At 42.8% G+C, this 23,883-nt stretch overlaps 1 protein-coding gene across 1 annotated transcript in view; it reads right to left on the bottom strand.

Annotated features, from left to right (window-relative positions):
- Nucleotides 1-22,417, bottom strand: part of COLQ (collagen like tail subunit of asymmetric acetylcholinesterase) — a 41,871-nt gene extending 19,454 nt beyond the window's left edge. Inside the window, exons 1-5 of the mRNA XM_035130299.2 lie at nucleotides 20,135-22,417; nucleotides 8,564-8,691; nucleotides 4,036-4,134; nucleotides 2,433-2,477; nucleotides 1,365-1,391 (exon numbers count right to left, since the gene is read on the bottom strand). Of these exons, the coding sequence (XP_034986190.2) occupies nucleotides 1,365-1,391; nucleotides 2,433-2,477; nucleotides 4,036-4,134; nucleotides 8,564-8,691; nucleotides 20,135-20,498 (663 nt within the window). The 5' untranslated portion in view covers nucleotides 20,499-22,417. The remainder of the gene's footprint in view (nucleotides 1-1,364; nucleotides 1,392-2,432; nucleotides 2,478-4,035; nucleotides 4,135-8,563; nucleotides 8,692-20,134) is intronic.
- Nucleotides 22,418-23,883: the final 1,466 nt, after the last annotated feature.

Below are 23,883 nucleotides of genomic sequence, written 5' to 3'. Positions count from 1 at the left end.
CGCCTTTTGCTGGCAGCATAAGGTTGCAAATATAAGCCGCACTTTAACTTTCAAGGTTGGAATTTGGAAAAGTGGCTTATATTCGGGCCAATACGGTATAACGAAGCCTCTTCGAATGACAATAAGGCACCCAGCCACACCCTTGGAAGTTCTTCCTGACCACAGAACATTAAACGTGATAGTGTTGGGACATGATTGTTAATTTTGGGCTGTGGCCCCTTTTGATGCATGTATGCCAGCATCCATCTAGCTTATGACACCGGTCAGTGTAATTAGTAGAATGGGTCAGTTACTACATGCGTGCAAAGTGGGCCCCTGAACATAGTATGTGCTGCTGACACCTGGGGTGGGCGGGCACTCCGGGATGGTCCATGCACACGGTGGGGGGGGGCGTGGAGGGTGAGCAGAGCCCATGCCCAGCCCCCGCCACCAACACCCCACCTCCTGGAGCAAAGCGGAGCTGTGCTGCACCCCTGACCTGACACCCACGCTACCTGCCAGCCCCACTCTGCGATACCAGAGGGCTGCGTGAGGAGCACACAACAGGCATGCGCCCTTGCTGTTCAGCGTGCATGCCTGTTGCACCCTCCTCATGCAGCCCTGTGGCATTGCAAAGCAGGGCAGGCCTGGCAGGGCAGCGGGAGTGCACTCCTTGGGCACATGCCTGTTGCGCCCGCCAAGAGCCACGGGTGGGCAGGGGAACAGAGGCATGGGGCTGACAGGGCGTGGAGGAGCAAAATGCACACACAGTCATGCCCCCGAGACCACTGCCCCTCTGGTCTTCCCCACGCAACACCACTAGGAGGGCCTGGTACCGTGGTCAGCTGAGTAGCATCAATTCCAACAGTATTTCAATTCTAAAAATAATAATATTAGGTTTCTTACAGTGTGTGTGTGTGTGTGTGTGTGTGTGTGTGTGTGTGTTGTTGCAGGCAAGTGGGATCAATTGATGAGTTATGACAATGGTTGTAAAAAATATTCTCTTTAAACAACATGTATTTGAGGCTGCAGCAAAAGGAGATGGGAAGCAGGACCACTCCGTGGGCAGTGCTGGGAAGCCACTTCCATGAGGCTCCTCCTCTGCATGAGCTCACTTGGCAGCAGCTATTCCATCAGGCTGCAGCAGAGGGAGAGAGATGTGTCACAGAACCAGTCAACTGACTGTTAAGCCAGACACCTCCTTCACTCAACTGTTACCTGGCAGCAACAATTCTACGTGACTGCAGAGGAGGAAGAGGCGGGAAACTAGGAGCTCCATTTGGCCCCTCTTCTCCCCATACTCTTTCCATTGCAGTTGGCCTTACATGTAGAAATCTCTTTTAGCACGCGAATGTGTAAAGGGTGTGATGCGATTTGTCTCATACCTTCCTTCCTGGTCTGCCAATCTCACCCTGTAAGATAAAGTAACGCATCAGTAGGAGACACAAACAACCCACGAATATGGGAGAAGGTAGAATACAGGTCACAAGTGGCATACGATAATCTTTTGTGACAGGCTAAAGACAACTGGGGGGGGGGGGAGGAAGAGAAACCACAAACACATTTGTTTGTTTTTACTGCATTTCAATCACTCTTTTTTTGGTGGTATACATGATTCTCCACCCTTCTCATTTAATCCTCACAACAGCCCTGTGAGGTAGGCTAGGCTGAGAGGCAGTGAATGGCCCAAGCTCACCCAGTGAGCTTCATGGCCAAGTGAGGATTAGAAGGCCGGTATCCCAGGGAACCCATAACCACTACAACACACTGCCGTGGGGATAGATGTGCAGTTTCGTTTCGTGGTAAACTTTAGAGGTGGAGCAGCACCATAGTTTCTGGCTTGTGGGGAATGCTGGCATGTACATTTATTTGCCTGTCTAAACAGGCACAACCTGCTTTTCATAGCCCAAGCCTTCACTGAGCAGGTAACGAGACAATGAGATACTGTATTGGAAATTCTGCTTTGAAATGAGAAGCCACTAAAAACATACCATTATAAGTCATTGTAAACTCAGACATTACAGGTCTGGAATCAGCATGGGGCAAATTCCAGGGTGCTCAGGTCCTAGAGGGCACACCAGGGCTGATACCAGCATCCATTTAGGGATTTTAACCCCCCCCCCCACTACTATATATAAGTGCTGCTAAAAAAAGATTCAGGCAAAGCATCTTAATTTTCCCAGAATGCCTCTGGGGGTGACTGCAGCAGCTGCTTCATCCAGCACTTTTCTTATGCTAAACTGCCCATCGCTGACTGTATCTCAGCCTCTGGTACAATAGCTGGGGGATGCCGCTAGGGTATTGCTGGGTGGGTGGGCCCTGGAAGAGACCTTGCCTCAAACCTGATACCAGCCCTAATCATTAATCTACAGTTCTGAAATGACCTAACATCTAATGCATATATCTCCAAAGGCTCACCAATTTTCAGTTCAAAAACGAGTCCTGGCACTAACCTTTTCCCCCTTTGGTCCCTTTATGCCAGGAACGCCTTGTGGGCCCTAAAAAGAAGAAGGAGAAATGGGACGTTCAACGTTGCTGCGCTCCTCGTTTGCTCTTCTGTTCACCGCAGCGTCTTTCGCCTGTCAGTTGTGACAAATTAATCAGAAGGCTTCCTATGTGTGTGTGTGTGTGTGTGTGTGTACGCATGCAAAGGATCTCTACCATGTTTCAGCCTCTTCAGCCTGTCTCAGATCAGGGCTGAAGATCTCACATGAAGCTCAGTTTATGAGGGTTCACATCTGTCAGTCTCTACTGTCCTAGCTGGATTTAATTTTCAGCTGTACGCACTACAGTTCCATTTAGGCAGGACTCGGGAGATAATGAGGCGCAGCGGCGATGGGTCGGGTGATGAGCGGTGGAAGGATATAATGGAAAGCAAGCATGGAATTTGGAAGAAAAGTAGTTCCATATTAGGAAAGCAGGTGTGAGAGTAATCAAACATGTGATTTCATCCATCTGACCTGATATAGTCCTAGGAACTGTAGTTTTATGCTTTAATTTTAACTCTGAAATTTCTTCTTCTGGATTCTCTCTATACTCTTTTGCCTTCTTCATATTATTGATTACTGGATGATATTTAATATCCTGATCTTGGCTTTGAAGCTATCTTTTCTTAAATAGTTGTTTCATTTGCTGATTTTCCATTTTAAGGAAATTGTGATTTTTAGAAAAAATCTTCCATGTTGTTATATTACAGCATAGGGCAACTGATAAATGGAATAAATGAAAATAAAAAATAAAATGAACACATCTATATGGTGTATCACTTAAGTGCGGAGATCATCCACAAGATAATAGATAAAAATAATTTACTAAGAGAGCCTTTCTGACGCAAGTATTTTAAGCAGATGAATGTGTCGTGAGCTATTCCGAAAAAACGGTCTCCTGCGAAAAGAATGGGAGACTGAGAATTTTCTCATCATTCTTTTATGTCACACTGAAAGGATCAAGGTAGAACCAACATAATACATCTTCCCATGAGCCTTGGTTTATTTATCATTACTAATCCTTAAGTCATATTTAAATGAGGTACCCTACTAGACAGGGGGTGAGGAGCTGCCGTTATGTTCTAACCTGCCACAGTATTGTAGAATGAAGGCCTTCTCAACTGTATGGAAAGAGCAGAGATTGAGGAACCTGTCTAAATGATCTGAATTGGCGTGTTCTAAAAGGAAGTACATGGGACATGGGTGGCGCTGTGGTCTAAACTACTGGGCCTAGGGCTTGCCGATCGGAAGCTCGGCGGTTCGAATCCCCGCGATGGAGTGAGCTCCCGTTGCTCTGTCCCAGCTCCTGCCAACCTGGCAGTTCGAAAGCATGCCAGTGCAAGTAGATAAATAGGTACTGCTCCGGCAGGAAGGTAAACGGCGTTTCCGTGCACTGCTCTGGTTCACCAGAAGCGACTTAGTCATGCTGGCCACATGACCCAGAAGCTGTCTGCGGACAAACGCCGGCTCCCTCAGCCTATAGAGCTAGATGAGCGCGCAACCCCAGAGTCATCCGCAACTGGACCTAACGGTCAGGGGTACCTTTACCTTTAAAATGAAGTATACTAACCTGTGGGCCAGGAGGTCCTGGAGGGCACAGAGATTCTACACATGGAGACTGTATTATCTGAAGCTCTTGACATAGGTTCTTCAAGTTCAGAGACAACATCTAAGAAGTTTTAAAAAGGGAGAGAGATCACTAAATACCACAGCAGAAGAGCAAACCTTTGACCAAGGACACATTTTTAAACACTCTCTTGCAAGGCTGAACTAGATTTTCTTCATCTGCACTTCTCCATCTTCCGTAACAGCACTGTTGCAAAAGGAGTACTAGTACTCCAGTATGGCTCATCCTCCTCAGCCCAAGTAATACACAAGGCTATTTTGCTCCTAGCACAATTTGCAAGTAGCAGATGCTCCCAGAAATAGCTTCTCCTAATAATGCATACTGCGTGAGAGTGCAACACAGACTGCATGACTAAAAGAAGCCAAATTCTGCTCCTTGGCAAAGCCAGTGGGGAAGAAGTTGTATTAGATGGTGGATAAACACAGAAACGAAATCAAATTATTCCATCTATCAAGTAGCAATTATAGGACATATAATTACATATATATAACAAGAAAAGATGCAAGACCTAGATTTTATCCCCCCCTCACAAATTATTGTTTGCTGAACTGCTCGTGTTTGCTCATCGAGAAGACTGCATACAAATCCGGCTGTGCTACATCATTACGTTAGCTACTTTTTGTACTGCAGTTGAAATGTACACAACAGAAAATCCTGTGCTCCATGCCCTTAGGATTCCCTCTTGATGGCTACACAAGATAACATCCTTTACTTCATCTCTCATTTCCAACAGCAGTTTAGGACCCCCTCGAAACATGTACCGAAAGGTAGGAGAAAACCATAGTACTGTATTATCATTCTCTCAGTTGGTAAGAGTTCCAATGTTTTTGGGTGGGGCAACTGGCAGAGTAATCGGCATACCTGCCAAGTTGCTGTCAGAGAAATAAGGGACCAGGCCGGAAATAGCAGACCGGAAGTAGCGCTGCCGCCATTTTGGAACTGGGCGGAGCATGCTCAGAAGTGACTTTTGATGCTGCTTTGCCCAGTTCCAAAATGGCCGCCGCACCAGCCATTTTGGAACTTGGCAGAGCAGCATCAAAAGTCGCTTCTGAGCATGCTCCGCCCAGTTCCAAAAATGGCCGCCACGCCAGAATAAACCGGGGGGAAACAAAAAAATCCGTTTTTTCAGCTAGGAACAGCTGGAAAAATGGGGATTTCCTGGGAAAAACGGGAGACTTGGCAGCTATGGTAATCGGATGGGAATTCTATGGTAGCTACTGTACCACATCCAAATCTATGCCTGCTCAGGTGGGAGACCTGCCTATTTCTATCCTCCCTTCCATAGCTGGTGTAGTTTCAGGAACATCAGGGTAAAATTAGGATCCATGGCTGCCCCTAACGTACCCCCTCTCCCCTCCATTGGCAGAACACATATGGGAGTTGTTTGTGGTGCACTGGAGGTCTCTGCCGGCCTAAGTGCCATCCACTTACATAATATAATATAATATAATATAATTAATATAATATAATATAATATATAGGAAAAAGTATTTTACACAGAAAACTACAGGCTTTAAATCCCTCTTGCAAGGGATTTTTTTTAATACGAGTGAAGCCATTACATCAGTGGCTGCAAAAACAGAAAAAAAGGATCAAAATCGAAATTGCTGTATTTGGATTATATATGAGATTATGTGCAGGTTTTAGGAATAATTATCTCTGGACGATCAGAACACAGGAAGTCACCCAATTTGTTTAATTTGGAATGTATAATTGGCTTTATAAATTGTATTAAGATTTGGCATGATAATAATGTGGCCCATATTAGAGTGTTATTAATACATACATACATACATACATACATACATACATACATACATACATACATACATACCACCACCCATCTGGCTGGGTTTCCCAAGCCACTCTAGGCGGCTCCCAACAGAATATAAAAACACGATAAAACATCAAACATTAAAAACTTCCCTAAACAGGGCTGCCTTCAGATGTCTTCTGAAAGTCAGATATTTGTTTATTTCCTTGGCATCTGATGGGAGGCATTCCACAGGGCGGGTGCCACTGCCAAGAAGGCCCTCTGCCTGGTTCCCTGTAACTTGGCTTCTCGCAGTGAGAGAACCGCTAGGAGGTCCTCGGAGCTGGACCTCAGTGAACGATGGGGGTGGAGACGCTTCTTCAGGTATACTGGGCTGAGGCTGTTTAGGGTTTTAAAGGTCAGCGCCAACACTTTGAATTGTGCTCGGAAACGTACTGGAAGCCAATGTAGGTCTTTCAGGAGCAGCGTTATATGGTCTTGGTGGCCACTCCCAGACTTCCACCTCCCTCTTCACTCCAGCAATGGCTCCACAGCCACATTCAACAACCCCTCGGCAGCCAGCTTTCAAGTTGCATCTTAATTTGCTTTATTTCACATTATGTACCCTTGGCACAAAGTTCAATGATGCTGTCTGACTTGAAATTCTCAGCTTCTTTATACAGATTTTACGAAGAATGGCATTACTTCATTTACTGGACTTCTTCCCAAAACATAGGCTCTAAATTTCGACCTACGGTAGCAGTTACAACGAGGGTGACTGATTGAGTGGTATAAAAGGGAGAGAGAGAGAGAGAGATTGATTTTGTTCAATTCTTTGTTATCTCCCTTCACTTGCAGTAAAATGCCAAGTGACTGCCAGTAAATTAGGTATTAAAACTAATATCATATAAGGGAGTGGGGGAAATTCCAATAGGCAACCATGCAAAATATATCAGGAGCTGGACTGTCTCACAGAACATTTTGTCAAGAAACAGGGTCACCTTGGTATTCCAATAATTGGAGATCCATGTGCCAACAGAATTTGAATCTCCGTCATCCCCCCCCCCCAATGACCAACACAAATGCTATATTGTGTGACATGTTAGGTGTGTTAGGTCAAACTTTTATGGACCGTGTACTGAAAGTTGTTGAGGGAAGATAGGCTTATGAGGGTAGGAAGCCTCAGAAATCACAAGAAGCTTTTACAATATTTGGCAGCTACATGTACACATGTACAGTGGTACCTCAGGTTAAGAACTTAATTCGTTCTGGAGGTCCGTTCTTAGCCTGAAACTGTTCTTAACCTGAGGTACCACTTTAGCTAATGAGGCCTCCCGCTGCCGCCGCACAATTTCTGTTCTCATCCTGAGGTAAAGTTCTTAACCTGAGGTACTACTTCCGGGTTAGCGGAGTCTGTAACCTGAAGCATTTGTAACCCGAAGCGTTTGTAACCCAAGGTACCACTGTATACATGACACGAAGCATATTTTTTGACCCATCTCCGACCCTCAAACCTGAACCTTGTACATTTGCGGCACAATCTTATCTATAGATGTCAAAGACATGAATAATTCTATGACATCCAAAGGCAGCCCTGTTTTGGGAAGCTTTTAATGTTTGATGTTATGTTGTGTTCTTTTATATTATGTTGGAAGATGCCCAGAGTGGCTGGGGCAACCCAGTCAGATGGGTAGGGTACAATAAATAAATAAATTGATTGATTGATTAATGATGACACTCACTGGATGATGATAGGGCATCAGCACCAGTGGGTGTAAGTACAGCATTAGTGTGAAACATGAAGCCTGGCTATGGCTGGAAGGATACATCATTTTCGGTTCTTTCAGTTCTCTCAGTTTTCCAATCTTAAAATTGGCTCTCCACATTTCTGTAGCAATTTGCGAATTTTCTTTTTGAAAATCCTCATAAAAATTCATCCGTATTTAGTATGAATTTCTCCCAATAAACACATGTCTGTATGGAGTTTTGACTAGTATACACATTTTTTGCAAGCAATTTACCCTCATATAATGCACTTTCGTTATTTTTACTAAAATATTCATTTTTATGCATAGTTTTCACTAATATATGCATTTTTGTAAACACGGCTTGCCTGGAGAACTGTATCGCCTCAAAATACCATCCAAGGTCATGTCATTGCCTACAGATGTGTTTGGTGGATTTTTAGTTGGTTCTGTTGTAAAAATCAACAACATCCATGAGTATCTGTGCCCTGGATCCATGTTTCTGGATGTCCTGGCAAGCATTGGATCTATAGATTTTGTTGTGAAATCTACATATGTAAGCTTTAATCCCATCATAATTTTTTGAGCACCCTGTGTAAAAGCACATCAGTTCAAGAGGATCCATTTTAATTTTGCTGTATCTGATTTTGCCCACTTTATGGAAAAGCAAAGTCTCTTTCTCTCTCTGTTTTCTGTGCATGTGTGAACACACTTTGTCTTTCTAGTTGTCTGGGGCGGGGTGGTGATGAAGACAGCCAGTGTGGATGTTATACATGTTTTCTCTCAGAATTCCAGATGTGCCCACAAGCAACCCCAGACCATTGAACGGACTGCATTTTGCACCTCTGATACATTACATCTCTGGTCACCAAGAGTTACGTCACACTTTCTGTGGCAGGGCAGTTTCTTGGAACTGCTAAGGAAGGATAAGCTTTGCTTACAGGAAGAAAAAAACACTTGAAGCCATACTTACAGAATTCCATCCCTGCCTGAAGTGTGGTGGAGGAAATAATGGCGGTGGTGGTGGTGGAGGAGGAAGGGCAAGAAACGAGCACACTCTGTTGTTTTTAACCTGCTTCTTCTGGTTCAAGCAAGGGAAGGCTGTTGGGGAAAAAAAACTTGTCTATTCATTACGAGCTAAGTATTAATTACGATTATTTAAAGAATGAAGGAAGAGGCTCGAGCACAATAAAATTCAGCATGTTTACGCCACAGAAATGCACTCCCACCACTCAAGGTTTTGCCAACTATGGCAGCTCAGAAATCCTCCAGTGACAGTCCACAATATTTTGCTACCTGAAAAGGTAAAAGGTAAAGGACCCCTGGACGGTTATGTCCAGTCAAAGGTGACTATGGGGTTGCGGCGCTCAACTCGTTTTCAGGCCGAGGGAGCTGGCGTTTGTCCACAGAGGGCTTTCCGGGTCATGTGGCCAGCATGACTAAACTGCTACAGGTGCATGGAGGACCGTGACAAGTGCCAGAATGCACGGAAACGCCATTTACCTTCCCGCCGCAGCTGTACCTATTTATCTACTTGCACTGGCGTGCTTTTGAACTGCTAGGTTGGAAGGAGCTGGGACAGAGCAATGGGAGCTCACCCCGTCGCGGGGATTCAAACCGCCAACCTTATGATCGGCAAACCCTGAACGCAAATGGCGCCCTCTCTGCTACAGCCAAGTCTTGCTGCGCCATTCCTGAGATCCACAGGACCATAATCTAGACCCTATCATCGCTGGCCTTCAGACAGGAAACATAAACAGTTCCCCCCTTGCTGTCTCTTTGCCTAAACTGATAGTAGGTGATCTCCAACAAAGCCACACTCAGAGCAGACCCCTGAAATCAACATAAGCTTGTCGATTAAATGGGTCGACTGTGGGTATGACAAACATTGGCTATCACCCACATTTTGTGAAATTCCTCGTTATTTTACATTGTTGCTTAGTATTGTTTACTTCTTTCAATTGAGTTTCTTGGACGCTCCCTAGAACATATTTTATACAGAAAGGCAAAACATAGATTAAATGAATCATAACAACACTTCTTGAATATTTGCTACGATTGTGTGTGTGTGTTTTTAATGCTTCTTAATAGCAACAGAGCTGCCTTCAATACAGATCAGAGTTACTAAGGACATCTTTAGACAACCTGTTATTCAGTATTCATCCTAAATTGCTTCCATATATTCAGGTTAAAAGGTAAAGGTAAAGGGGCCCCTGACCATCAGGTCCAGTCGTGTCCAACTCTGGGGTTGCGGCTTTCATCTCGCTCTATAGGCCGAGGGAGCCGGCGTTTGTCCGCAGACAGCTTCCGGGTCATGTGGCCAGCATGACAAAGCTGCTTCTGGCAAACCAGAGCAGCGCACGCGATATCTAATCTTTACTGAGCATTTGTTTTGATTTGTTTGTGGGGAGGTTATACGACAATGACCATTCCTTCCACCTTAATTTGCTTGTGTAGTATTTATACATCTTTTTGCATTCATCCCACACCTTTTCATGCATTCTTCCAGCACTTTACTAACCACAAAAAGTATGGGGATATGGAGAATTTGTTGTGCCAAAGCAACTGAGTGCTTCAAAATCCACTTTATTTGGTTAAATCCAGATTTCCATTATATACTTGAATGCCTCCCACAAAATAGTGACAGATTGCAGCTTACATGCACACACACCTTTGAAAAGAAAAGTATTTTTTTTATTAAAAAAATGTCCAGTAGCACCCTAGAGACCAACAAAGTTTGTTCTGGGTATAAGCTTTCATGTGCATGCACACTTCTTCAGATACACACGATACACGCGAAAAGCTTATACCCAGAACAAACTTAGTTGGTCTCTAAGGGACGCAGGTGGTGCTGTGGGTTAAACCACAGAGCCTAGGGCTTGCTGATCAGAAGGTCAGCAGTTCGAATCCCTGCAACGGGGTGAGCTCCCATTGTTCAGTCCCAGCTCCTGCCTACCTAGCAGTTCAAAAGCACGTCAAAGTGCAAGTAGATAAATAGGTACCACTCCAAGCGGGAAGGTAAACAGCGTTTCTGTGCGCTGCTCTGATTTGCCAGAAGCGGCTTTGTCATGCTGGCCACATGACCTGGAAGCTGTACGCTGGCTCCCTCGGCCAATAAAGCGAGATGAGCGCTGCAACCCCAGAGTCGGCCACGACTGGACCTAATGGTCAGGGGTCCCTTTACCTTTTTAAGGTGCTACTGGACAATTTATTTTATTTTATTTTTTATTTCGACTGCATCAGACCAACACGGCTACCTACCTGAAAAGAATGGTGTTATGGTTTTGTCATGCATGCCTACTACCCAGGCCCACTTGTTGTTGTTTCTAATTATAGCCAGTATGTAGGATGTTTTTAATTATAGCCAGTATGTTTGTCTGCAGACAAATGGCGGCTCCCTCGGCCAGTAAAGCAAAATGAGTGCCGCAACCCCAGAGTCGTCTGCGACTGGACCTAATGGCCAGGGGTCCCTTTACCTTTACCTTTATGTAGGACCAGTCAGCTGGCTAGAAATACAGTTCTTCTTGCACATTTGGTCTGAAACAAAGCCAAGAGCCAGGCTGGAGAGATGCCCCCACGACATCAAAGAACACAGCTTCCACACAGGCCTGAACCCTGCCTACCCCTTGTCCCATCCCAGTTTTAAGAAATGAAGCAATACCACCAATACTCTTAAAACAGGATAATTTGGGTTTTTGGCCTCTGTGCAGAGCTGCCGTTTCAGTGAGCCCGCGTGGCATAAAGCATCACTGAAAAAATCGTTTCAACTCTTCCACCTGTTCAGAGAAACCCCGGCAACCTTTCCAAGCTGAAATTCAGTGCAGTCACAAGACAAATGAGTAACTGCTATTAAAAGGCCAACGTATAATATAACTGCTATGATCATGTACTCAACAGCATCTGTGCTTCCCTATGGCTCAGTATCAATTCCAGGAGTTCCCTGACAGAAATGCTGCCTTTCTCTCGGATGCTTCCCTACTGTTCTCTCACAGACTATGGAGAACCACGGCCGGATTTAGGTTTGATGAGGCCCTAAGCTACTGAAGGTAATGGGGCCCTTTATATTTCCAGTTGTCCTTTGTCAACAACAAATTGTCGCTGTTTTTTGTGTTGAATATATACTACAGTGGTGCCTCGCAAGACAAATTTAATCCGTTCTGTGAGTCAATTCGTTTTGCGAAAAATTCGTCTTGTGAATCCCATAGGAATGCATTGAAATTTATTTATTTATTTATTTTGCCCATAGGAACGCATTAATTGAATTTCAATGCATTCCTATGGGAAACCGCGATTCGCTAGATGAATTTTTCACAAAATGAATTCATCTTGCGAGGCAACCTCCGATCGCAAAACCCTTTCGTCTAGCGAAAAATTCGTCTAGCAGGGCATTCGTCTGGCGAGGTACCACTGTATATGGTAATTTATGGTCCTAATAGGTCCATACCAACACAAAAAACTGTTGCTGTATGTAGGTTTTATTTATTTGTTTTTTATCTTATATTTTGGAAATGTACATCCAGTTTCTTTCCCCTTTAATTTTTTGGGGCCCCCAAGAGAGTGGGGCCATAAGCACACTGGCGGAGGAAGAGGAGTGTGGGGGGAGCGCACCACCCCCGGCAGCACGATCCCGGTGGGGTGCCATCGCGGCTGCCCCCCACCCCCCCGTGCTGGATGTCATGCCCCTGCAGCCAGTGTGCCCTGCCCCAGGACGCAGCCACACCCCCGGGATGCACACCAGCCCCAGCCCCGCCTGCTCTCCACCACTGCATAAACTATAGCTTGTTTAGCTTATACGTAAATTCGGCACTGTGCAGAACCACGGTCTTTTCTTGCTGGATGGGCCTAAAGGTGAATGGGGTCTATAGCTGGGCAACTTTGCTGTAGCAGCTACAGTGCAGCTCCTACAGTATTATCTTCAATGTTACACTTGTGGTCAAAACTGTAGAAAACTTTTAGGAAAAGTGTATTTCCGAGGTTTGATGGCTCATAACGCCACATTTTTTGGCGTAATACCATAAAATTATATATTAATGGAAAGATAATTTAATGAAGAATGCAATGTGTTAACTTTTATGATTATTTATTACAACAGCAGCCATAAAGAAGAAATGTGAAACGCATAGAAAAAAAAAATGAGATATACAAAAATTCTCACCATGTCAGTTAATACTGTACAGTGGCCCCTCGACTTACGAATGCACATTCATAGGTTGAAAAGTTTGTAAGTCGAAAAAAGCAGTTTTCCATAGGAATGCATTGGAAATGGAAAAATTCATAAGTCGAGTAAACCGCATCTAAAATTCGTAAGTCGAGAAAACCCCATCCAAACCGCAACAGTTTTCCTTTAGGATGTCGAAAAAAATGTAAGTGTGCGGCCATTTTTTTTCATTCGTAACTCGAAATTTCGTAAGTCGAGTACTTCGTAAGTCGAGGGACCACTGTACTTAGTTGGGTAACGTTTAGCTTTAATTATGGCCTTACAATGCCTTCCCATGGAGTGAACCAAGTTTTTAAGTTCTGCAGCTGTAATAATGTGAAACCAAGATTGAACTATTGCCTCTATTAATTGGGTTTTATTGCTGGGTTGCTTCTGACTAACAAGTTTCTTTAGTTACCTCAATTAGTTTCTTTAGCTTCCACAATTTTGGCCACTAGGGTATATTGATATACTTGAGAAATTGGTTTTCAAATAAACAGTGTTTTTTTAAAAGTAAATTTTTATTTATACTCCCGGGCTCAGGGAGGCTAACATCAAATGTCAAATACATTAAAACACAATCAAACAATTGATTAAAATACAGCTTTAAAATTTGAATCAGAATAAAATTAATTGACTGCCCATGAAATTGCAACCATAGGGGTCGGGAATCTCAAGTATTCATCAGGGCCAGCTATCCATGTGGGTCCCACATGAGCCAATAAAAGGGCCAAAGAGGTAACTTACAGGGTCCCATAGAGGGGGGTCAAACTGGACCCCGGACCGAAGGCCAGGCGGAACAGCTCCGTCTTGCAGGCCTTGCAGAAGGATATCAAGTCCCGCAGGGTCTTGGTCTCCTGTGATAGATAAAGGAAAGAACAAAGCTCTGGAAAAGAGGTCATCTCTACCCTTGCAGGCCAAAACTGCTAGACAAAGTGAGACAGCCAAGTCAGCAGCCAGTAAGTACAGTAATAGCAAATTGTCCATTCACTCACTCATTCATTCATTCATTCATTCATTCTCTCTCTCTCCATAAATAAACATACTGTACCAGCGAGGGTGGCACTGTGGGTTAAACCACAGAGCCTAGCGCTTGCTGATCAGAAGGTCAGCGGTTCGAATCCCCGTGACGGGGTGAGCTCCCGTTGCTTGGTCCCAGCTCCTGCCAACCTAGCAGTTTGAAAGCACAAAGTGCAAGTAGGTAAATAGGTACCGCTCTGGCGGGAAGGTAAACAGCGTTTCCGTGCACTGCTCTGGTTCGCCAGAAGCAGCTTAGTCTTGCTGGCCACATGACCTGGAAGCTGTACGCCGGCTCCCTTGGCCAATAAGGCAAGATGAGCGCCGCAACCCCAGAGTCGGTCACGACTGGACCTAATGGTCAGGGGTCCCTTTACCTTTACCTTACCAACACAAACAACATGCTATCCCTACCTCCCATTAGAAACCTGGACATTCTCTTGCCCTCTTGTGCCTCAATTCGCCTCAACACCAGTGAGCATGCATTGATGACGCCACAAGCATGCATTGATCAGGTGTGGCATACAGACCTCACCATCCTGTCAATGTGCCCTGGTGTGAACATAAACAGAAATGAATCTCGTACCAATGAAGCCCTGCTGATGTGAGCAGCTAGGGGAAAAGGCAACAGGAATATCCAACAACTTAACATTAACACCGTAGAGCCCAATGAACACACCCTTACCTTTCTAAAACTAGCTGCAATTCTACATGTTTGCAATACAAAATAAAAACATTCCTTCCAGCAGCACCTTAAAGACCAACTAAGTTTTTTATTTTGGTATGAGCTTTCGTGTGCATGCACACTTCTTCAGATACACTGAAATAGAAGTGTATCTATCCAAGCAAAGGTTTCCACTCCTCCTTAAAGTCTGCCTCTTCCAAATTTGAGATTTCCTTGACAGAGAGCACACTAGAGACTTGGGGTGTCTTTGTCATGTATAGTTGTATTCAGGGTGGATTTGATTTAAATCAAATCAAATCAAATCGATTTAAATCACAATTTAAATCACTAGTCACTTTTTTTTACAGAAAGACTCATTCTTGCTGGTATAACCTTAATATTTACAACCAGATGAAGGTTTCATTTTTGGAATAATAAATTTCCAGAGTAGTTTTTACAATTATATCAAAAATTACTGATTTAGTTATACTATTGGAAATGCACAGACTGATAGTTATGAAATTATTGTGAGGTTTAATAAGTTAACTGTTTATATTTGGACAACCTTTCTGCTGTACTTCATTGGAAGAAGAAAAATAATTTCCTTAATAACAATTTAAACAATTTATTGAACTAAAACAATAACATTGTATCCATGTTTGTTAACTGATGTTGTTAAACAATAATAAAAAAACCCTTAGACTGAGTTTGAGCACACATGAAAAACTTAAACAAATCTTTATTTTCTGATTAATAGCCTTTGGACTATAATGTAACTTAATTAGAAAACTCTCTTTAGAAAGACTTTTCCTCCCAAAGAATTTTATTTTGTTAAAAAATTTTTTAAAAAAAAATCCGATTTTTTATTTTTTAAAAAATCATTTATGGTTGTATTTAAAAACCAGCAGGTAGCATTACGTAGTAGTAGTAGTAGTAGTAGTAGTAGTAGTAGTAGTTTATTTATACCCCGCCCATCTGGCTGGGTTTCCCCAGCCACTCTGGGCGGCTTCCAACAAAATATTAAAATACAATAGTCCGTCAAACTTTAAAAGCTTCCCTACATGACCCCACCAGCCTGTATGTAGCCAGGCAGCATTGGTCGAGTCCCTCAAAATCAGTCCAGTCCCTCAAAATCCTAACCAAATTTTAAAAATTTCTGCTTCACCACTGTTGTGGCAAATCCTCTTAGCCAGGCATTCCCAAACTTCGGCCCTCCAGATGTTTTGGACTACAATTCCCATCCTCTCCGACCACTGGTCCTGTTAGCTAGGGATCATGGGAGTTGTAGGCCAAAACATCTGGAGGGCCACAGTTTGGGAATGCCTGCTCTTAACATTCAGCCTGGGCAACCCACGTTAAGCCCCCTGTAACCGTGCAAAATGTCCTAAATTGCTCAATCGCATCACTTGTGCCCCTGAAAGGGGCATCATTTTACATAACAGGATAACATGGATCATAGCCCCATGTACCACAGGATTAAAAAATAACATATATGAAGAAACCATCAAGGTACGGTACCGTAATGATTATATTTTTAGAAAGAAATGCCCTCCAGTTAAAATATATTTCAAGGCTTGTCTGTGCATGTTCACACCTCAGGACCTGTTGTTTTGCTCCCAACTGTTGCTGACTACAACATAACCACGTGGAAACACAGACTTGCAGTCATGTGTTTGATCGTGCAATATATAACAGCCAGAAACATTTCCTCTAAAAACGATGCTTCAGCAGCACCAAGAAATCCAGTTGGCCGGAGCGGAGAGGATCATTTCCAGGAACAGCCTGGCCATATCCTGCCAGAGAGGTGAAGTCGGGTGAAAGGTACGAAAATTATACTTTGCAAGTTTGCACATTTCTTTTCCAGAACAAGACCTAAATGCCCCCTTCTTTGCAGTGACATCCCATGCAAAGCAACAACTCGGTTGCTCCCATATTGTTTTCTTCTGATCCCTTAGTTACCGCCAGACCGTGGTCGAAACCTCTTTGTTTGTGACGTAGGTTGCCATGGGGAGACATTAGGGGACAATAATAAAAAGGCCCCTAAGGCCACTGGTTTTCAATTATATCTGGAAAATAGCTGAGAGTATTTTTGTAACGATGGGAAAGACAAGTCATCATTCAGGAATGGTGTGGCCGTTTCGTACAATGAGGCTTACACTAGGCTTACCCTTGGCAAGCGCAGTGTTTAAACTAGTGTCTTCCAAAAGGAAGCTTCCTTTAGTTGCCAAATAGAAATAATTATCTGGGACTCCAGGCACATGCCAATGAAAGACACAAGTATTAAAGTATACAAGAAATCACACTAAAATAAACAGTCTCCCCTCCTGCTGAGTGATATCTACCCTGTTTCTCCGAAAATAAGACGTAGCCATAAAATAAGCCATAGCAGGATTTTTAAGCATTCAATGAATATAAGCCATACCCCGAAAATAAGCCATAGTGATAGACAAGGTTAAACTGTACCATACTTAATTAAAAAATAAGACATCCCCTGAAAATAAGCCATAGTGTGTTTTTTGAGGAAAAATAAATATAAGACGGTGTCTTATTTTCGGAGATACACGGTACTACAAAAACATTGAGCATTTATCAGATGATAAGCCCAAATACACATAAAACAATAATTATCCTAATTCAGATGTTATGAAAGACTCGACACATGGAAGAGAATCAGAATTGTGCCTGCTGGCCTTATCCTGCCACCATGACACCAGACAAGGTCTGCCACCATGATCCTTTTCTCCACTCCATGAGATGAATTGACGCACTTTCAAAGGCCTCAAAAAGATTGCTGTCTGCCCCAAATTCAATGAATAGGAAAACAAAAAACTTGTTTTGACATAAATCACGGAGCATGGGTCATCAACTCCTTTTTAAAAAAACAAGCCACATTTTGAATTAAACCTGATGGACCACCGGCTTCACCCAGCGACCAAGGGTCAAAAACTAGACGTGATGTTAATGGTGTGTTTGCAATTAATGTGCATGGTTTTTGCTATGTAAATAACAGCTGCAGTGAAATCTGAGCAGCCTCGGGACTCTTTCTCACCCTCCCCTAAAAATCACCTCTGTGGTCTTAAACCAGAGCCTATTTGGGTCGCCTATCAGAAGATCAGTGGTTTGAATCCCCGCGACGGAGTGAGCTCCCATTGCTCTGTCCCAGCTCCTGTCACCTAGCAGTTCAAAAGCACACCAGTGCAAGTAAATAGGTACCGCTGCAGCAGGAAGGTAAATGGTGTTTCCGTGCGCTCTGGCTTCCGTCACGATATTCCATTGTGCCAGAAGCGGTTTGGCCATGCTGCTCACATGACCTGGAAAGCTGTCTGTGGACAAACAGCGGCTCCCTCGGCCTGAAAGCGAGATGAGCACCGCAACCCCATAGTCGCCTTTGACTGGACCTAACCATCCAGGGGTCCTTTACCTTTACCCCGTTTGCATTTCAAGGGAAGCCTCCACTGAAAACAATTGGAGCATCTGTTTAAATGCAGATAGCAACCTATGAGATGTGTCTGTGTGTGCATGTGTGTAGAGAAAGAGTTAAACTTCCTTATCCCACTGCTTCCTCACTGCTACTACGGCTACCATTGTTAGCATTCCTGTTGAGCCTCTTGTGGAACGGTGAGATGCCTGGAGCCATTGACATGATCACTCCTGAGTGCCCATGCCATCATTGTAGAGCACATACGTTGCCTTGGTACTTTGGTGACCCATATGCAATGAAACACAGGTGGCCCGAACCTGACCTAACACATAGGAGGTTGCATTACCACACCTACCTTGTGGCAGTGTAGTTGAACCTTCTCTTCTCAGAGCAATGGAGCCTATGGCACAACCCTTGCTTTATTATGTGCCCTGGCCCCTCACTCGTTTCCCTGTGTCTCTTGCATAGGAGAAACTGGGCGAGTCACATAATAAGAGGAAGAACCTCTGCTGCTGATCACAGTGGGCAGGAGAAGATGGCAAAGAGCGATTTGTCTGTGTTTCTTCCACATGAGCCAAGGCACATAATAAGGGTGTGGGATGCTTGGGAATTAGATTCATGCTGGGGGCTGAGTGGAAAACTTCTTGAAGCTGGGTTCAACCTCAGCGCTATTAGTTGTCCATCCTTACCATAGCCAAATCCCCATTTCTCCAAAGTTTGCAATGCAGTTCTTCTGTCTCTTGCCTGTTGCAACGTTAACGCAAGTTTTGTGAATGAACACCAAATGGGAGGATGCGGTCGGCTGAAACAACTGTTCCACTTTTAAATAGCTGGTGCAAATATCAATGTCTTTCAAGAAAGCCCTATTAGATCACTATTTTCAGTCTGCTGCATTTGTTCTGGATTTATTTTCACTGTGTTTCTAATGACACATGTTTTCGTTGTTTTGAATTATCGTATCTCCATAAAGATCTATTAATTCACAATGCAGCAAAGGGAAACTTAAATCATTGTAGCACTGTCATTCTATTGCAGTTTTAAAAGTCCCCAGATTGTTATTATTATTTTTTAAAAACCATACAATCCTATAAGAGCGATGCTAGAAACCTAAAGCAGGGATCCAGACCCTTCTTCAGCCTGGGGGCTATATTCTCTCATGGGCAAAGGCCACAACAGATTATTCTTTGGTGTGGCCAAAGGCACAAATGGCCAGAGACACCATGAGCTGTTGCAATTGATGTGCCTCTTTGTACAACACAATAAGCTACACAAAACTCAAGAGGTTTCTATGTACACACCTCCACGCAGGCAAACAAGAGGCACAATCTTGTTCTAGCCAAGCAAACACACTTGAGAGGGTGTGGAGCAGGACTGGTGAGAGGTCTCTGACATGTGGAAAAGTAGGGACACATTCGGTCTCCTAGGCCTGGCGTTCCCCTAATTTAAAGTCTTATACAGCCACCTCAAACTTGATTCTTTAAAGGGTTTCCCTTTCAATAACATTGCATTCAGTAACAAGAATGGTAGAAAAAGACGGAGCTGTCTCTTTCATACTGCTGTGAAGTTTGCCTTTAAAACGTACAGACTTGCGGCAAGTCTCCTGGTCTCCTTTCCAGAACGCACAGCTGAAGGGAAACCTGTTGGATTAAAGTGGAAAATAGGATTCCCTGCAGTCAGGCAATCCATGCCCTTTGCCTCCTGCCAACCCGGGTCCCCCCCCCCCCAATGCAGTGGGCTTTTGTTCACTATGAAAGTCATCTGAGTATTTGTTAGTGCCACTGCCCTAGCCAGAAGATGTTTACTGTGCTAGCATCCAGCACAAGTCTAGCGACACTGGGTGAGGTCAAGGATGTGTTAACAGAAACGGACATACATTTTGATTCATCCTCCTCTCATCGACTTCATTTGCATCTCTGCAAATTCGCAGACCTTCAAGCCAACGCTTGCTCCTGAAATAAAGCAGGAGAGCTATCTAACAGTGAAGTTTCTGTTTTGTGGCAATATAGCTCATTGCTATTAAACAGGAGATGTTAGCCTCCTGACGTCAGGTTCAGGAATAATAAAATAAGAACAGATTTGAAAAGTTGAGGGGGGGGAAGCTTCTGGCTTTTATTGTTTAGTGATTCAGCATGCATTGGAATAATTTCCCAACCATGATTCCAAGTGCTTAGAACAGCAGGAAAATCTAAACACGCAGAGATAAGCAACGCAAGTCACCGAGAGATAATTCAATGTTGCAATTTACCTGCTGAAATTGAGAAGACACTGTCCACAAAGGAGGACTGAGATACAGCAAAGCAGAAAAGGAGCTGAAGATAAAATCCCAAAGCAATACGGCTGAGGATGACCATCCTGGCTCCAAGCTGTATAATTCCAATGTGCAGGGTGCCGATATCTTGTCCACGGTCTTCTCTTGCCTGCCTGCCTTGCCTGTTTGCTTGCTTTCCCTCTTTCGCTCTCACTGGTTGGGTATGTTTATGTCTCTGTGTCTCTGCCTCTCTCCCTCTGTGAGCTTTAGGAAGAAAGAATGCCAACCATTTCCCATTAAATCTTCTCCTTACACTAGACAGGGCTATATTTAACTCAAGCGCTGGATCAGATGCCCCCATCACAAATACCAGCTATTAAAACATAGAGAGGACTAATGAAGAAGAGGAGGTTGATTTCAAGCTGAGCTGGGAACTACATATCTGATTGATAACCAGACAATTATTGAGAAAGCTCCATTCATTCATTGTCTCCTCCCACCCCACCCCTGACCAGGCCAATGAATGGTTCCTGACTAGGGATATGGACATAGGAACACCTTGTTTCTATATTCTGCTCCCCCCTTTATATAGTTCATTTCAGGACTCACAGACCCTTCAAGTGTCCCTATTTTCCAGGGACAGTCCTGGATTTACAGAAGCCGTTCCGGTTTCTGATTTGATCCCGGAATGTCCCGCTTTCCCTTACGGCATCACTATTTTCATTGGAAACGTTGGAGGGCATGGACTCGGGAGGCTTAACAAACCATGTGCCGTTAAATATTGTACATTATTATGGCTGTAATGATCATTAGAAACTTTATAGACACAGAAATAACCACCCATATTTTGTTACAAGCGTTCTGGATCTTCAGTAGCTTAATGGATAGATTGACAATGGGATGGTACAGGGAGTGTCAAATAGCACTGAAGATGACTTTAGGATGGTTCAAAGAAGGCATGTTTTAAAGACCACCAGGGTGTGCTTCCTACATACATTCTAGGACTGTTCCCCATCTCACAGGACCCTTTGTGAAATAATTGGGGGGGGGGGTGCATTAAAATGTACAAACTTGAGGAGCTTGCTTTCACTTACCTTTCTGCTATCAGAAGCATGGAAATAGAAAAATAGTGTCTCCATAACTATTTGGGCAGCTTGCCCACAATATTAATGTTACCTCAGCTTCCTAGTGAAATACCTGATCCATCTTAATTGCTTTCTGGAACAAGAGAAAAGTGTCTACATGGACATTTAGAAGAAAACAAGATTCTGTTATTTTTTTAAAAAAATCAGCTCCCTTTATTAAATTGGCACTAATATTCTGCTGATCTGGTAAAGAAAATGGAATTATAAATGTTCTTTTTCTAAGCCAATTCCTACACTAATTAAATGAATTCAGGTTTTTGTTTTTTTTCTCCTGCACTCTGCTGATCTAAACTGGTCTTAAATTAATGCATCCACCCTCAATGTATTCAGTTTGCTGTGCAGTTCGAGATGGTTCTGAAAAATGTTTGATGGGTTTGCTGCAAGCCACATTCTCTTGCAGAGGGAAGTTGGGTTGCTGTTGGTTGCCCACACATTGACTCACTGCATTACTTCTTTTTAGCTGCAGTGAAAGAGCAGCCAAAACAGAGGGTAGGGACAGACCTCTCTTAAAAAATACACAAAAAGCCTGCATTGCTGCGCATTCTTGGAAACAAACTGCAAGTTCATAAATTAAGCTTAAGTTCAAAGACACGTTTTCAGTGAGACTAGTCCTTTTCACCATTAGCCTGGAAAAAGAAGTATTTGCCTGAGGATAAGGCTTTAATAGACTGGGGCAGTTATTGCAAGCTAATTCCTATCTGGGTAACTGAGAAACACTTCTGAAGAGGGTATCCAAACTCTGAGATGCTTCTTCCAGGGCTGGCTTGGATCAAGCTTCTCCCATACATGATAGGAGAGCAAGCCACACCTTTGCCTGGCCTACTCAGTGCCCCAGAGTAGTTCTGATGATCCTAGATGTCCACACAAAGCATAACATTTGACTGCAGCCAGCATGCACGGACCCAGATTGTGTGGTTGATTACTGGATTTTATTCAGGAAATAGGCCTTCATAAAGTAGATTTTATGTTTGGAGGCCCTATATTGAAAGTTAGTTCTGCTACCACGGTGGGGTCTACCTCCTTCTGAGTTGGAAGGGACCCAAGGGTTATCAATACGTAAATGTAATGTAATGTAATGTAATGTAATGTAATGTAATGTAATGGATGGCAACAGATTTAAGCCGACCCAATCCGCATTCTTTTTTTTTTTTTAATTTTAAAATAGACTTTATTAGAAAATTTTAAAAGATGTACAGACACCAAAAAAAAAAAAATTTAAAGTAACTTAATAACATAAAATAACTTGGCAACTTAAATACTATAGTATATCAAGTAATATAAATAACATAACTACATATTTAAGCCACCCAACGTAACTTAATCAACATAAGTAAACAAATCAAGGTTGGTCTAAATAAATTAAATCCATCAGACTACAAATAATATACAAAATCAACTTAGGCAAACCTATCATAATATAACATAACATAACATAGCATAACATAACATAACATAACATAACATAACATAATAATATAACATAACATAACATAACGAAAAGGGAAAGAAAAAAAAAAGGAAAAGGAAAAAAGAAAAAAGAAAAAAAAGAAGAAGGAAAATTAGCCCCAGCTTAGATCTTAACACATGGGCCTATCTCCATCAAATCCATTCATTTTAAATTAAAATTGGCTTCCAATCGCCAACATATCGCTTCTCTTGCTATTATTTCCCTCTTTAGTTTGCTTTCCCTCTTGTTAAATCCAACTAAGTTTTTCCTACATGTTTTCTCTATTCCAGACAAATCACTAGCTCTGTTTTGATATTTTCTTTTTTGAAAAACTCTTCTACGTATCTCCATTCTGTTATTATTCTCTGTTTTGGTATATTCCTAATTGCCGCCGTCATTCTTGCTAAGTTCATAAACTCTACTACTTTAATTTGCCACTCTTGGATTGTTGGCGTTTCTGTTCCTTTCCATTTCTGAGCTAGTACTAATCTCGCCGCGGCACACGCATATAAGAAAATATTAATTCTATCTTTAGGTATACTTTCTGGGATTAAACTTAATAGAAAATATTCAGGTTTCTTTTCAAACGTAATTTTTATCATTTTCTTCATTTTTTCATATATCTCACTCCAGAATTTATATATTTTCTTACATTCCCACCAACAGTGAAAATACGTACCAGTTTTTTCCTGGCACTTCCAGCATTCTTTTGTTTCTGTCTTATAGATTTTAGCTAGCCTTTCTGGCGTCAGGTGCCATCTATATACGAGCTTCATCATATTTTCTTTAATTCCTGAACACGCTGTAAATCTCATTGTCGATCTCCACAATTTATCCCATTGCACTTTATAGATTGGTCTTCCTACATCCTGAGCCCATTTTATCATTACAGATTTTATCTCCTCATCTTTTAATTCCCACTCTAATAAAAATTTATACATCTTAGACAGTGGTTTAGCCGTATTATCAATCAAAATTTCCTGTAATTTAGATTTGCCCTCATTGAATCCTATTTCTTTATGTTTTTTAAATAAGCTTTGTATTTGTAAATAATGTAGCCAACTTGTACAATGATGTTTAATTTCTTCATATGGCTTTAATATAAGTTGATCCCCTTCTTTTACTGTTAATTCCTGGTAGGTTGGCCATTTTCT

The sequence above is a fragment of the Zootoca vivipara genome, chromosome 12 (assembly GCF_963506605.1).
Source record: "Zootoca vivipara chromosome 12, rZooViv1.1, whole genome shotgun sequence".
NCBI classification, from domain to species: domain Eukaryota; kingdom Metazoa; phylum Chordata; class Lepidosauria; order Squamata; family Lacertidae; genus Zootoca; species Zootoca vivipara.
The sequence above is the reverse complement of the archived record's forward strand: the minus strand, read 5'-3'. Positions and strand labels throughout refer to the sequence as shown.